A 15,702-nucleotide genomic window follows, 5' to 3' on the forward strand; every position below is an offset into this window, starting at 1 on the left:
ACATGTTCTTATTTTCACCATTTTGTGACCATTTTTACCCATTTTCCTAAGAAATTGGGTGTTTTCAAATCCTTAAAGGCTTAAAATGTTCTTAACTTGTTCTTAACTTGTTCTAAGCTTATGTTCTTATAAAAAAAGACGTGTATGTCATTTAATTTAGATCACTCAACCACCATCCACTGAAATAATTCAGAGTTAAATTTACGTATTAAATTCTATCTATTGTCAATAAGAATTCCTTAATTTTTTATAAAAGTAAAATTTTAAACCATTAAATACAATTAAATAAATACATAAACAAAAAGAATAAATAACTTCTACTCTAATAGAAACCAGTCTCTTAATGAGAAGGTTAGAAATAAAACATTTTTCGAGTGACAATTATCCAGTCGTAAATCCCTTTTGTCTGGCTATTAACATATTTTTCATGCTTCGCTTACTATCTCTTTTTACAAGCAACTGGGAAATCTCCACATAAATTCAAAACAAATATTGTGTGCGAGTAAGTCTAATCTCCGACCTGATCCTCATTACTCTACTCACGCCACACATTCTCTCTAAAGACCGTGTGTCAGCTAATAATAAGGTCTCTTTGATTATGATTGTCATCAAGATTTCGGATGAGTATTAAAACAAGGTTTTGTGCCTGGTGATTGGCTGAAACCAAAATATCGTAACAAAATCAAACACCATTCATAAAAATAAAGCAATAGAACTCAGTCGCTTTCGCTTTCGATTGTAGGAAAAGGGTGACGTTTGATTTAAATGTTTGGACCATTGACTTCCAAGCCCGAAAAGCTAGACTCGAGACTCCTGGATGGGAAATGAAGCCACTTAATTTCCTATCCAGAACGTCCGCGCGTGATTCTTACACAAACGCCGGATTGAAAGTAAAGTCTATCGCTAGATTTAGAAAAATACAGTCCTCGAAAACAAAGGAACCACTAGATAAATCCGTCGTAATGATTGCGGCGCGTTCTAGGTGCGTTCTGAATGGGAAATAATTGGCTTCACTTTATCTTGCCTTATAAATGTTAGAGATTCTACTCTAGCCCTTCGCGCTTTAAACTCAATGGTTTGGACTGAATAAACTTGTTCGATTATCACATTCCCCGTATTTCTTAACGGCAGAGGGTGGGGGAGGTAGAATGGATTTATTCTTATGAGTCTAGATCGAGTCCAGAGCAACCAAAAGCCAAAGATAGGCTTAGACCCTTTTTCGTAAAATAAGATTGTCTGATAGTCAAGACAAAATTTATCGGAGAAAGTTTAAAATAAAGTTATCTTTTGATGTTCTGTTATTGTCGTTTTCGCTTTGAAGTCTCTTTAGTAAGTGAGTTAGTTGTGAAGATTTCAACATCTATGAACTACGTTTTAACCATTAAAATGGCAGCAAGGCATTAACTTTGAATGGAGCTGGATCATTCCTATTTGACCCTTCGTATCTGATGGAACGGAACCTTTTCAGAAGATTCCAGATTATCTTCATTGTTTTGGTTTGGATAGATGTTTTCCTTTTGCTAGATGCCGTGGATCACAACCTGAATTTCGTGAAAATGATTGATTTTTACCATATAGCTTTATCAGGGAAAATAACTAAAAAAAAGTTTTTTCGCGTTGGTGCAATGCAACATGCTCCATCCTACCAACACAAGAAAAAAGTGCATGTCCCATGGTTTCTTTTTTTGTTTCATGGGACAAAAGGGGAAGGACATACCCAAAAGACACGCTGATTTTGTCTCTGGGACAATAAAGCAAAATTGATTAGAATCAATTTTGCAAAAACATATATCGTCCCCAAGCCTTAAGTCTCTATCTTTTAAATCATATATAGGTAAATATACAATATGTAATTTTTTACCTGCTTTAATAATTTCAGCCGATTTATTGGCTTTCGCCAATACTTCTTTCGATTTCAACTGTAACCCTGCTTTGCCATAATTCATGTCTGCCGAGAGGCGTTCCAACTCTACCTGAAGACTCTGCAAACAATCAATATCACAAGACCTTTGTGGTTGATTTAGAAAGTCGGCATCATCTAAAAAAGAAGAGAAAGGAATATTTCCAAAAGAAAAAAACGAACCCTGCTTCCAGACAACGTTGTTTCAACGTTTATCTAACGTTCAAAATGTCCATACAACGTTAGATGAACGTTGAAACAACGTTGTGTACCAGCTGGCAAAGTCGGTTTTATAGATGGAGATAATAACCTGGTTACCGAAATACGCTCCTAGAAATCATTCACATGACAAGCTTCAATCTTACCTTTGAGTAAGTAGTCGTTTGATTGTCAAAGACCTGCATTTTTAGCATTCATTTTATCGCACTACGTAAATACTTACTAAGGCTGGAATTTAAAAAATGATGGTTTGTCATCACCCGCCTGACACTATTTCGAAACCTGCCGACCCAAAAAAAGTTATTGCTATTTAAAAATTTTTTTTTTTAACTTCAAATAATGAAATCAAAACTCGTATCTTGTCTGACTCAAGCATAAGAATCTTGAATTTCCTGTTAGCGCTCTTTCCATTTAGCCATGTTTTATACGAGCTAAAGCAATGGCAAAGGAAAAGTTTGACTCTTAAAAAATCGAATACGTCAAAAACTGTTAACCCTACCATTGACGAAAATTTTATAAATCGTCAGAATATAATTTCTTCCGACCGACCGACCGACCCACCTCCAAAATTTTTTGTAATTCCAGCCCAATCGCAGAATTGGGATTTCGCACAAGTTTACCAGAAGTCACCAAAACTGCAGTTGCAAGACAGTTGACCCTTTCAGCTTTTTCCAGAAACAATTCAACCCCCTCTAAATAATGGTCATTTTTTCTGTCAAGGTGGTGCGAATCTTTACTGGGAAAGCCCAAATTAATAAATCATAATTAGAGAGTTCCAGCAACTAAGAATATGTTAGAACAGTGGGATCAGTGTACCTTTGCCATGAGAGGTATTTTTCGGCCAATCATCGATTCTACTTTTCAAATTTTTACTCTCAGCCTTTCAGCTTCTCAAATCAGCTGTTCAGCTTATATTTATTCCCAATAGCATTAACTCAGGCATCAACTTGAATTAGAACACAGTTATTCAATTTGAGAAGTTATAAAGTTAATCTGAGAAGCTGAAAAGATGATCTGAGGAGCTGAAAAGATGATCTGAGAAGCTGGAAAGATGATTTGAGAAGCAAAATAATCAATTTATAATTTTTGAAGAAGAAAAACTTTAATAGTAAAAAGATATCATAAAACTGAGAAGTTGAAATTATAATCTGAGAAGCCGAATTCTAAATCTGAGCCTTGATCTGAGAGGCTGATTTTAGATTTGAGAAGCTAAAATTGTGATTGGCCGTAAAGGTACTGCCATGGATGATTGGCCGAAAAATACCTCTCATGATCTCAGCTTTTGAGATTTGCTTCTCACATTCCCAGATCTAAAACTCTGCTTCTCAAATATGAATCTCACTGCCTCAAAGACTTGAAACTCTGCATCTTAGATCTGTATCTCTGCTTCTTACCTTAGCTTTATTGATATATCCTTCTCAGAGCTCAAATTTTAAACTCAGAGATATGTTAATAGGGCTTAAAACTAACAAAATTATATCAAAACGGCTATGATTGAAAGAAAAATCGTGCCCGAAAATGTCTAAAAATGAAGATAATTGTGCAAAATCAAAAATTGCCAAAGCATTTACGAAGGAGAGTGTCTGAGATTTTGAGAAGCAGAGAAGAGATACCCTGAGTATCAGAGGTTAAGTTTTCAAAGAAAATAGTAACCTCTGAAGACAAATAATAGAAATTTTATCGCGCATGTGTCAATCTAATCACTGTAGAAAAAATCAAAGATGAAGAGCAAATATTACCATATTAATGACTAGCAGACTGTATCAGTATGCAGTTTACTATTTACAGATTCCCCAGAAACCTCCAAGTGTAGTTGAAATGAGTTTATTTCGAAAGAAATCTTTTACATGATCCCCAAATGTATAACAGTAATTACTAAACTTTTAATTATGGAAATGTCACTTTAATTGAATCGAAATAATAGACAGAATTTATGTTATGATTCTCTATCACTGACTCTTTTTACAAAGCATTGATGACTTTTTGTAAGTTGTGTTTTCAACGACGGGAATAAAAATATCGACTATGACGCTCATCCAAGATCTTGGATGGTCGTCATGGTTACTTTTGTCTTCGCTGATTGCGCGATGAATAGAATCTCGATTCGTCGGCACAGCGTAAATATATGATTTTGAGCTGTGCTTTTCACGGTAGAGAAGAGAAGTTGAGAATTTGATTTGGCCGCAAAAAGAAACTGATTCAGTAGGTCAAGACATGGTCTAATTCTTACCAATGACGTGCTGTAAGGAATGCTAATCAGACTTGAAAAAACACTTCTGAAAAGCGAATTTTTGTCACCAAAATTGAGAAAAAAGCAAATTTAAGACCTTGTGTACCATAAGATCATTGAAACTCAACGACAACGGTTCCAAAAAATTGCTAAGCGGTCTTGATTTCTGAGTCTGATTCGTTTTCCTTAGAACAAAACAAATTAGGGGGATTCTGGCGGCCTAACTCTTACCGAGATAGTCAGAGAGTTTTTCCGACAGTTCTGATACACTGCCAACGCTGATATTGATGTATTTGTCATTTCGATCCTCTCTGTAATGGCGTTCTTTACCAAATACTTCTTCCAACTAATAGAAATAAAAAGAATAGACCTTATTGGAGTTTTCGATTTTTCTAAAAAAGCGATGCATTGTGGGATTATTTCAAGTGTATTACAATAGAATTCCCTCGAGGAATTCCTAAGAGATTTCTATTGTAACACACTCGAAACAATCCCACAATGCATCGCTTTTTTAGGAAAATCAGAAACTCCGATAAGGTCTATTGCTGTTCAAGAACCCAAACAAGAGAGAAAAGGCTCTAAAAGGTATTTCTACAAGGCTATAGCATTAAGATAGTGTAATGTTGTGGATTCCACCCCAGTTGTGTCATACTAAAAATCTTCTGATGTTTTTCTACTTGATGCTCAGCAACTAGGAAAAGAAAAAATCTTTGGAAAAAGTGGAGAAATCCATGGATAGAAGTGGCACTCTTTTCTACCTTTTGGTAGGCTGCTAAGAGAAAGATAAAAATGGTGCAAATTCAATGGTAGGATTCAACTAGATATGGGGGCTGCATAGTAAATAGACAAACTAATAAGTTGCATATTGGGTATTCATTACACTAGCCATAATTTTCATTAAAGTGCCACCGCAGAAGAACGATCAAATAAATTGTTGAATTTGGAAAGAAATGTTACTTATAGCCGTTACTTCTGTTAGAATGGCATCTCATCTGAAGCAAAATCTAGTCTACAAATATTAGCAATTTGTGTCCAGCTCATAGATATCTTCTTATAGAGATAAGTTATTTATCTGTTTTTTTTTTCTGTCATCTCTTTTATTACCAAAATAATGGTATATTATGGTTTGTTTATAGCATACTAAACGCTACTGTACTAAACTGCCATTTTACTGTAATAGTCAAACGACAAGTTTTTGAAAGGATAAAAATTTCTAATTTCCATTGCTCAGAGCGGTTAATAACTACTTGTGGTTTAAATAGGGAATTTCCCAACAAAAAAAGGAATTTCCCTTAATTCGACTCCCTGAGGTGATAAAAAAAGACATAGAGCTTTGAAAATGGGTAATCAGATCAAAAAAAATCCGGAAAAGTGTTTCTAATGATGATAAAACAATAGAAATACAGTCAAGCTAAGAATGTTACCGGTACACCATTTAACCGGAACTAAAATACTGAAAAACGCGCGCAAAATTATGAGATGTTTGCCCAACTTCCTTATGCGTGAAGCTATGAATGCCATCCTCGGAAGCTTTAGGCTTCCTGCGGTGGCAATTAGACAACTGATAGTAAGTAGGTTCCTAAGTCACGATATAATACTCTCTGGTGCCTAATAAACGTGCCCCCACGCTTATTAATTTTTCGAAAATTTTCCAACCCCCACGGACCTTATTAAGACCCCCACGTTTATTAAAATTCAGAAATTTCTTATCAAGTAATTTTCATTGGACACCTAAAATTCAAAGTCGCGTCTTATCATTAAAATGGAGAGTACCTTATCGGCCAAAACTTAGTCGGCCCTAATTTTAGTCACCTCGTCTAGTAATTAAGTTTTGGCCATTTTTAAATCTTTAGTCGGCCCAAATTTTAGTGACCAAGCCAAAATTTAGTCACGAAGGGGCCGACTAAGTTTTGGCCGATAAGGTAAGTATTTTCTGCAGGCTTTCAATGACGTTGACCTGGACAGTTGACAAATTAACAAGTTAAGCAATTTTAACAAATATAATTATACTTATAGATGTGACAAAATATGACTTATTGTTGTGTTCATGAAACTCAAATTCAACACTCAAAATATTGCATCTTCTTACTTCCAATAATTAGGGGTATTTTCAAAAAATTATCAAATTTCCAACCCCCACGTTTATTGAAATTCTGCAAAAATTCCAACCCCCACGTTTATTTGTACCCCCACGTTTGATAGGCACCTGAGAGTAATGGAAGCTGGAGGCTCCTTTTTCAGTAGTTATCTACCCAAAAGCGTGGAAAGGCACTACATTTTCTCCCTGGGTCGCTCCACTCTCATTTGATCCTTTTCTTTTAATAATTGATGAACATTAAGCAGAGACATCAAGTACTATTTCGGTACCTTTGCGGCTTTGGTATGACCCAGGTAGGGATTTAACACATACCTAGACGATGCTATCGTCTACACAAGATCACTGAAAAAGGGAATAGTTTAGGAGGCGGGATAAATCTGAAAATAGTGGTTAGCCCGGGGGCGGAGTAAGCAGTGGCGGAGATGTTTTCAGAGCTTGTTCCAAACTCTACCGCCACTTTTTTTCTGTTAACCGCCCTAACGCCCTGACTATATTTTCCCGCGTTTACTGACCCGCACGGACGAAAGCATCATCTAACCTATACCGTGCGCACTGTAGCAAAATACTTTACCATCAAACTACGGTCGGTAAAACTTACGTAAGGATTGCATTTCTCTCTGATAAATTTTCTGTATCCTTTTCTTTTATCATGACTGCTTCTCAATTCAATATTGATCAACGCGTTTGCTACTCCGAGGTGGACTTTTGCAAGTGCTTTCTTGTACGTCCGCACAAATTGCTCCGTCATAACACCAATGAAAACGAAATTGATAATTGCAAACATAAGTAAATAAAAACCACGGAAAATTTGGTTGGCAACCTCATTGATTTCGTGATGTGTAACAACGGCTGAATGGTATAGATCATAAATCTGAAAATTCAAAAGTATTGTTTTTTCGTAATAACTAAAGTAGACAATCAGAGATCTAACATGGAAAACAAAAAAAGAATGTCACTTTTGACTGACTGACTGCTTATTTTTTTGGTCAAGTATTTTCCAGGTTCATTTCAGCGTGAAGGGTGACATAATAAGTTTACTAGACTATGAAGGGCCTCCCGTTTAAGTGAAAAAAGAAGAAGCAAGCATAGGCTGTAACTTTCGATACAGTCATTTAGCCTGGCGTTTGATTTAAAAAATGGGACTTTTAGGATTTAGCTTACAATTTGGGCAACTTCGTATTCTTTTGTTGTCTTGGTGATTCTGACATCCTCATCACCAGACCCACCAAAAAGCATGTAAACAACGAAAGTATATGGTACCAGCAATACCAAATATAATGTTCCTATCTTCGCCACAGTCTTTAAGATATGAACTAAATGAAAATGAATATTGACATTCTAGCGAGGCTAATTTCCCAAATTGGCATTTTGGCATTCAACCCTTAAATATGAAATGTGTCGTACAAACAGACGCAAGAAAAGATATACTGTATAAACTGTTATGTTCGTTAAAATTTATTTTCCCTAAAGTTTAGGCCTCTGACCATAGTGAATTTTTCATTTATGCCATGTTCAAAATATAGATTTCTGCCTGATCTATAACTAAACTGAAAATGGATTTTCATAAAGCTTCTTTGTCTCAAAATCTTGAAAATAGTGGCTTTTGACCAATTTTTCATCCCAATTTTTCGTAGAAAAACAGTCATAATTCTTGATACATCAATTTAGAAAATTTCTGAAAATTTCAAATAGTTCAATTCTTTGTTGACAATTCAAAAAAAAATTTGAAAGAAAAATATTAATCACCCTTAACTTAACACACATTTTTTGAACTTTTATAGTTCATAGCGTAATTTTTGTAATTAAATTTTCAATTACTCCTGGCAATTATTACCAAACAATTTATAAAGACAGTTTTTTATCAAAAGTATCAAGGAACCAAAAGAAAAAGTTTTATCTTCAAAACCCTTAATTTTCTGACTATGAACAGAGCCCTTAATTTATGAATTTCACTTACCTAATAACATTTCAACTTCGGAGAAGATTTTGCTAAGTCGCATTGTTTTGTATAACCTCATCCAAAGAAGTAATAGGTTAACAGAAGCCAAATATTTGAAGACAGTAAATAAGGTCTTGTTTGGAGTCAGCACGTTCACTAAATACATTACAATGATTGCAAACTGAAAATCAAGAGTGAAATGATATTGTGTGATGTTGGGTGTATTGTAAAAGTAGGTTTGGTAATCTTAACAATTGGGGCAATTCCATATGATGGCACATTGTACCTTGCTAACATGGAAGTTTCAATGTTACATAAAATTTATTCAGTAAACTCATCGAGCCCATTTTGACCCTCAGCTTATGGACTATATCTGCAAAAGTGAATGTTATTACATTTCTCGTTGGAAGGGTAATTTGAGTAGATGATTAACCCTATTAACCCTTCCAATCAGAGAAACATGTATACACGATCTATAAATTTGGAAATATACCGAGTCCCAGACTTATTGTCTGTACACAGACCTGATATCTACGGCTAATTTCAAAATTCATTACCGTAAATTCATTGTACTACGAAGCGATAAACATGACATACACTCTGGTACAGAGTACAGACTTAAGGCTACAACCCCTGAAAACTTGATTTTAAAGGGCATGAATCGAATGCTTTTAGAAAGAGTATAAAAATACCTTTCAAATGGTACCAAAATCATTGTCTTATTGTCTCAAGGTACAAGCTTTTATGCCAGTTTGAATGACTATGACTATCATTGACAAAATGGACACATTGTATACACCTTTTCGACCGTAGCCACCGATTGTCGCGCAGACATTTTTTGTCCACTTTATCCCACTAAAACCATACCAGTCCTTTTTTCGCACCTATAGACAATAGAAAAATGCGTCAAAAAAGGATTGGGACGGTTTTAATGGGATATAGGCAGTACCTTCCCACAAACCAAATTTTTTCTTTGTTTTATGGTCAGTTAAATCGCGATAAAAAAGCGGTTTTCGCCTAACAGGCTAAATGGGATAAAGCAGACAAAAAAATGTCCGCACGACTACGGCCGACAAAGTGTATTTTACTTACCGATGTGAAAGTTACAATGAGCTCATAACACTGCCATCCGTCATAAAAGAACGATTTTCGACTTTCTTCAAGCCGTTTCTTTTCCCGATCAACAAATTCGCTTTCTGTTTTCCATGCAGGATGACAATACTGCTCCATTTTCTTGTAAACCCTAAGCATGTCTTTTTTGTACTCCTCGTCTCGCTTGTTTAGTATCAATAAAAGTTTGATATCCTATAAAATAAAGATACTTGGTTTGAAAAACTAATATCCCGTAGGACAAAACACAAGGGAATCGACCCCATGTGGCCCAGCCTGGAAAGCAGTTCCAATGTGTCAAGGCTTAGGGTATTAGGGTATTAGTCGAGACATGAACATGATCAATTGATATCCCATAAAATAAAGATACAAATGAAATTAACACGTTATTTTGCCTTTTTATAAAGTTTCGCGAAAACGGCAAAAATTAGCGAAAATTAATCCGTGCGAAATATAATCCATTTAAGGGATAAGATCCTTCATCACTGAAGCTTTAATGGTGTCAACAATCCCATGCTAAAAAAACCTCCTTTGCAAATATAATTTGGTAAGCGGGCGTAGTTTTTGAGGTCGATACACCTTCCTTGTTTTCATGATATTCATGACATAATGTTTTATACGGAAGCACCCAAAAAGACCCGGTTTCTGCCACTAGTTTTGAATTTAAACAAGACAACTAGTGGCAAACACCCAGACTATTTCTTATGCTTCCAAACATTACGTCATGGATACCAGGGATTCAAAAAAATAAAACAGCCGTAATGACGGCTGCAAACTCCGTTAATTGTTATTTTTTAATAGTGAACCATTATGCAAACATCTTCATCGTGGTCAGCGAGCGCAAACTCAAACCAAATCGGGAAATCAAACCAGAAAGATCGGGAAATCGAGCCCGACTATCGCGATTAATCAGATTTACGCATAATTACAAATGAAAAACACTGATTTTACGAAACTTCTTAACCAAAGTTTAATTATTTCAAGAACACGTGCAGCACTTACCCGCCATATGTAAACGATAGACAAGAAACAAAAGACAACACCAACGCATATTTTCCAAACATGTGTTTCGAACGGTACAAATTGTTTGTCAAAACTATCATACGGCACCGAAAAGATGAACACAGTTGCCAATAAAACGTAAAAGATATTCAACAAGTTAGACATAATAACGTGAGTTCGTCCGAACAAATCTAGTTTGATTTTGAGCAGCTTTTGAATGGTTGGATGCATGATCAGTTCTTCGTTATTATTCTTGACAATACACTGTTATAAGAAAGGGATGAAAAATTTCTGATTCAAGTGTGATTCATACAATCAAATCAGTATGGTTGTATGAAAGGAAGATGAAGACAAAACCCAAAGATCATTGGGCTATTCCAGAAAAAAATTGTACCCCCTATGTTGAGGAGGTCTTTTTTTGGGAAAGGTGATCCCTGGATTTTTTTTCAATTTTTCAGGACTCTCTTAGATTTTTTGTCTATTTTCTCGACCTCGTTTTACTGACAACTCTGGATTTTTACACTCCATTTTAAAACTAGGCTCCCTGGGTTTTTCATTTGACAGACCACCCTGGACGCCAACACCTTCTCAACATAGGGGGGTCCAAACTATTTCTGGAATAGTCAATTCCATGTGTTTTGAAAACATAATCCAAGTTAATTCAAATGTTTGGTCAGAATAATGATAATTATCTCACCTAAAATTGTGGATGTCGGGGTGTTAGGATTTACAATCTTTCACATCAAAACAACAAGATACGCAGGCAGACACACTTGCTATATTTTCACCTTAAATCTAATAGTTGACTTAAACTTAAATTACCTGAAGAACTGTTTGTCCCCTCACTGATGATCCCTTGATATTCCCTTCTAAATGCGCCAGAAAGAATGCACTGTACGCACTATCATCTGTGGTCATGAACTGGTCTAAACATTGATAACCAAGATTCGGTAATCGGTCCACTATCAATGCCATAACTGATTGGTTGGAAATATCATATTCCCCAGCTGGTACACCAAGCTTTAAGAAGACTTCTGATGATTTTTCACATCCTGTAAAGAATCACAAATTGAGAATTTTGTGCAGTATTTTCGAAATAATTTCTTGAAATAATTTTGTTTTGAATTCCTGGTATTCATGACGTAATGTTTTATTTGGATGCAATAAAAACAGTCCAGGCGTTTGCCACTATAGTTGTATTGTTTAAATTCAAAACTAGTGGCAGAAACCGGGTCTTTTTGGGTGCTTTCCATATAAAACGCGCCATGAATACCGTGAAGGAAGGCGAATCGACCTCAAAAACTGCACCCGCTTTACGGTATTTATCAAATTTTAGTGCTTTTAGACACGACGAGATCTCTTCAGAGGATATATATCCAAAGTGATGATTCGCAACACACGAGTTCTTTATGCAAATCAACAGAATACAGGGAAAATACAGTCGAACCTCGCTCTCTATAATTCGATTTTGAAGGGACCAATGAATTTCTTCGAATTATGGAAAATTCAAATTATAGAAAGTGTTTTATTTGACTTTTCCAATTGAGAGGACAAATGTTTTAGTTTAAGTATCAATTAGTAAAGGTTCGCATCAGACCAAATTTTGCAGCCGACAGGCTACGGGAAGTTATTTTCACGTTGGTACAATGCAACATGCTCCATCCCACCAACACAAGAAAGAAAGTGCGTGTCCCATGGTTTCTTTTTTGTTTCATGGGACAAAAAGACACGCTGATTTTGTCCCAGGGACAATGGCGAGCAATTATCAAGCATTGTGAAGATCAAGGGGAGAAAAAGAATTCGTTACCAACCATGTTCAACAGCCAAATGAAAAGGCGTTCGATTCAAGAAATCTAATCCATCGACTGCACCATTACTGATCAGAATTTCGATGACGTCAGCAGCATTATATTTGGCAGCATAATGTAAAGGAGTTTGTTCTTCACCTCTTGTTTTCGCGTGAACTTTTGCTGAAAAAGAAACATATTCTGCACTGTCATATATGTCACTGGTAAATCACTTCCAAATTGTGTATGAGAATGCATCTTTGGGACTTTCGAGATTTTTTTGAAGAATTCTTGGATAACGGAATTTAGAGCTTTTTCGATTGATTTCCTCTTACTTGGTCAGGCAGATGAACTAATTCCCACAGTTTTTTTCCTCGATTTTATCCCTTTAACGTATTCGGACTACATATAAAGACTCATCTGTCTAGCAGTAAATGACTGGAAGCGATTTTGAACAATCCGTATCTCTGAACGGTACCGAGAAAAAAAGGCAGTTGTCACCTGGTACGGGCAAAGTCCAACAAGGTTCAAGGACAAATAAAAAACTAGCTACCGCGCCAATTGAAATACAAGATACATAAACTCTTTGCTATCTTCACTAACTCAACCCTTTCCGTGCCCATATGAAGTATATTTGATAAATTTCGGCGAAGCCCTCCTGAAATGTCCAGTTTGAGTTAGAAATCCTCATTTTTGTACCGTGAAAAGCACAGCTCAAAATCATATATTTACGCTGTGCCGACGAATCGAGATTCTATTCATCGCGCAATCAGCGAAGACAAAAGTAACTATGACGACCATCCAAGATCTTGGATGAGCGTCATAGTCGATATTTTTATTCCCGTCGTTGAAAACACAACTTACAAAAAGTCATCAATGCTTTGTAAAAAGAGTCAGTGATAGAGAATCATAACATAAAGTCTGTCTATTATTTCGATTCAATTAAAGTGACATTTCCATAATTAAAAGTTTAGTAATTACTGTTATACATTTGGGGATCATGTAAAAGATTTCTTTCGAAATAAACTCATTTCAACTACACTTGGAGGTTTCTAGGGAATTCGTAAATAGTAAACTGCATACTGATACAGTCTGCTAGACATTAATATGGTAATATTTGCTCTTCATCTTTGATTTTTTCTACAGTGATTAGATTGACACATGCGCGATAAAATTTCTATTATTTGTCTTCAGAGGTTACTATTTTCTTTGAAAACTTAACCTCTGATACTCAGGGTATCATTTTTGGTCTAACTCGTATAGAAATTGGACTGTGCTTCATGGTCAAGCAAGAAATGTTCAAAAATGAGTCTTCACAGCGAGATTTTAAACCAAAAGTTCAAAGAAATGCAAAAATTTGACAAAAATCCACTTTTTTGAGATTTTGACTCGAGTAATCATAGAACCTTCAAATTTGGCCCTGTTTTACTTTTGATTTGAAGTTGTACCACTGGGCACCTTTCTACTTTCCATCATTCAGTCAGGTCCGCGCAGACTGCTTTATTCCCCTAACCTACCCCCCCCTTAGCCTCCGCCCAGTCCGCCCTTCCCGATGGAGCCTAAACTTCTAAACTAAATTCTAAGCTATTCAACGAGCGAGCTATGAACGAGCTTCTAATTCCTTCTGGATTCGGAGATATAAGCCTTTAAAGTTTGAAATAGCGATTTTCTTAAAAAACTTAAAAAGTAAGAAAAATAAGACCGTGGCTCTTAAAGGGTTAAACTCGAAATTTCCTCAACTCAAACAAAGATATAAAAAATTAAAATAGGTTTCTCAAGCCAGGACGAGCATACCTCCCTTCTTAATAAGAAATGCAACCATTTCTTTATAATTTATTGAGGCAGCAACGTGTAAGGCGGTACGCCCATAATGGTCCGCATGGTTTATATGCGCCCCTTCTGTGAGGGCGTACTCCGCCACATCTGTGTTCCAGTCTCTTACGATAGAGAAAAATAGAGTTTGACCGTACGCATCCTCTTGATTGATGTTAGCACCAGCGTCGATGAGATTTTGTATGAAATTCAGATTAATAGTAGCTTCATCATCTTCGCCTGTTCCAAGCCTGTGTTGAAATGAAAAAAATTATTATCACTATTAAAATAAGCATTTCAAGGTTGTGTGTAAAATGGGAGACCCTCTGCTTAGCCTAACAGAAAAAAACAAATTAAAGTCTGGGTATTAAAGATAAGTCTTCATAAATCCTTTACGTTTAACTGCATTCGCAAAATGTAAATAAGAATCAGTAATAGTAGACTTAGCTAGATTGTGAATCTATGTTTACCAAAATCATTGGTCAACATTTGTAAGTTTGTGACTTTTTTGAGTTATCATACCTTAACTGCCCATGACATCCTCTAAAACAGTACAGTGGCGGACACGGTACTCTTAGGTTTCAAATAAACTCCCCCCCCCCGTTTGTTAATTTTTAAGAATAATTTCAGCTGTCAAAGAGGTCTCTTATTTTGCTCTAAATAGCCTGATTTTAGCCTATATTTACCTTATTTTTGGGTTTTCAAAGTACTATTTCCAACCACCCGGCAATTAGTCCCCTCTGTTTATTAAATCTCGAAAATTTTCCAACCCCCCTCCCCCCGTTTATTGGAACCCAAGAGATTCCAAAGAAAGCTGTTTAGGCTAAAACTACCAATTTAAAGCACTTACCTTGCAAAATATGAGATCAACATCTTACTGCTCGGAAAAATATTCCCATCCTCCATATCATTATCTGAAAACTCTACGAACGTATCATTATATTCCTGTAATACTGCAAAACTCGACAGATGCTCAAACTCCAGATGATCTTCTGGGAACTCTAAAGGACCTTTTCGTAACACCTTATAAGCTTTATTACGTTTATTGTCATAATCAGAAAAGTCATATATAATGTTTGGGCCATCATTTTCAAGCTTTGTTTTATCCTTCCCTGCTGAAAACATGACATTTTTTCGAATCCGTTTTTGACTAGGAGATTGCGGATTCTGTTGTAAAGGTATTTCCTCGATATCAGTAATACCGAATAAACCATCCTGGAAATAATCTTTAGCTTGGCCAGCCCAGTTCATTAGTTTCTTCAGCACCATTTTTGTAACAGTAGTCTTTCCGCAGGTGCTTTTTAAATTGCTTTGGCCCAATACCAAAACTGAGTTTATTTTTTTCTGATTTTAATTATTCTCTCCAACGATATATTTATGAAGCCTTTTAGTTTCTCCTTGCTGCGTCATAAAAAAACTTGTTTCAGGACAAAACTATACAGATTTTTTCTCAATTAGTTATATGGATTAACAATATGCATTTATCACATACTTTCCTATCGGCTATTTGACGATGATGATGATGATGATGATGATGATGAGGAAAGACATCTTTGATACAGAAGACTGATTTTTAACATATTGATGGTATATTATCATATGAAA

The 15,702-nt window shown here is 35.8% G+C and overlaps 1 protein-coding gene across 1 annotated transcript; it reads right to left on the bottom strand.

Moving 5' to 3' along the window:
* Positions 1-1,163: 1,163 nt before the first annotated feature.
* LOC136822613 (uncharacterized) lies at positions 1,164-15,620 on the bottom strand. Its single transcript, XM_067078879.1, has 12 exons — positions 14,948-15,620; positions 14,080-14,348; positions 12,310-12,468; positions 11,321-11,550; positions 10,499-10,762; positions 9,479-9,691; positions 8,405-8,567; positions 7,609-7,760; positions 7,046-7,318; positions 4,581-4,695; positions 1,862-2,038; positions 1,164-1,541 (listed from the first exon to the last, which is right to left on the bottom strand). The coding sequence occupies exons 1-12, from the start codon at positions 15,364-15,366 to the stop codon at positions 1,486-1,488; spliced, it is 2,490 nt and encodes an 829-aa protein (XP_066934980.1). The 5' UTR covers positions 15,367-15,620; the 3' UTR covers positions 1,164-1,485.
* Between the last annotated feature and the right edge of the window lie 82 nt (positions 15,621-15,702).

This window comes from Clytia hemisphaerica, unplaced genomic scaffold (genome assembly GCF_902728285.1).
Source record: "Clytia hemisphaerica strain Z4C2 unplaced genomic scaffold, Clytia hemisphaerica genome assembly, whole genome shotgun sequence".
Taxonomy (NCBI): domain Eukaryota; kingdom Metazoa; phylum Cnidaria; class Hydrozoa; order Leptothecata; family Clytiidae; genus Clytia; species Clytia hemisphaerica.

Excerpts from the sequence above, each read along its gene's own strand:
- LOC136822613 (XM_067078879.1), bottom strand. The coding sequence starts at position 15,366 with ATGGTGCTGAAGAAACTAATGAACTGGGCTGGCCAAGCTAAAGATTAT. Across the intron at positions 8,568-9,478 it reads TCATTGTAACTTTCACATCG|TTTGCAATCATTGTAATGTA; the intron begins GTAAGTAAAATA and ends CTTGATTTTCAG. Across the intron at positions 7,319-7,608 it reads AATACGAAGTTGCCCAAATT|ATTTATGATCTATACCATTC; the intron begins GTAAGCTAAATC and ends TTGAATTTTCAG.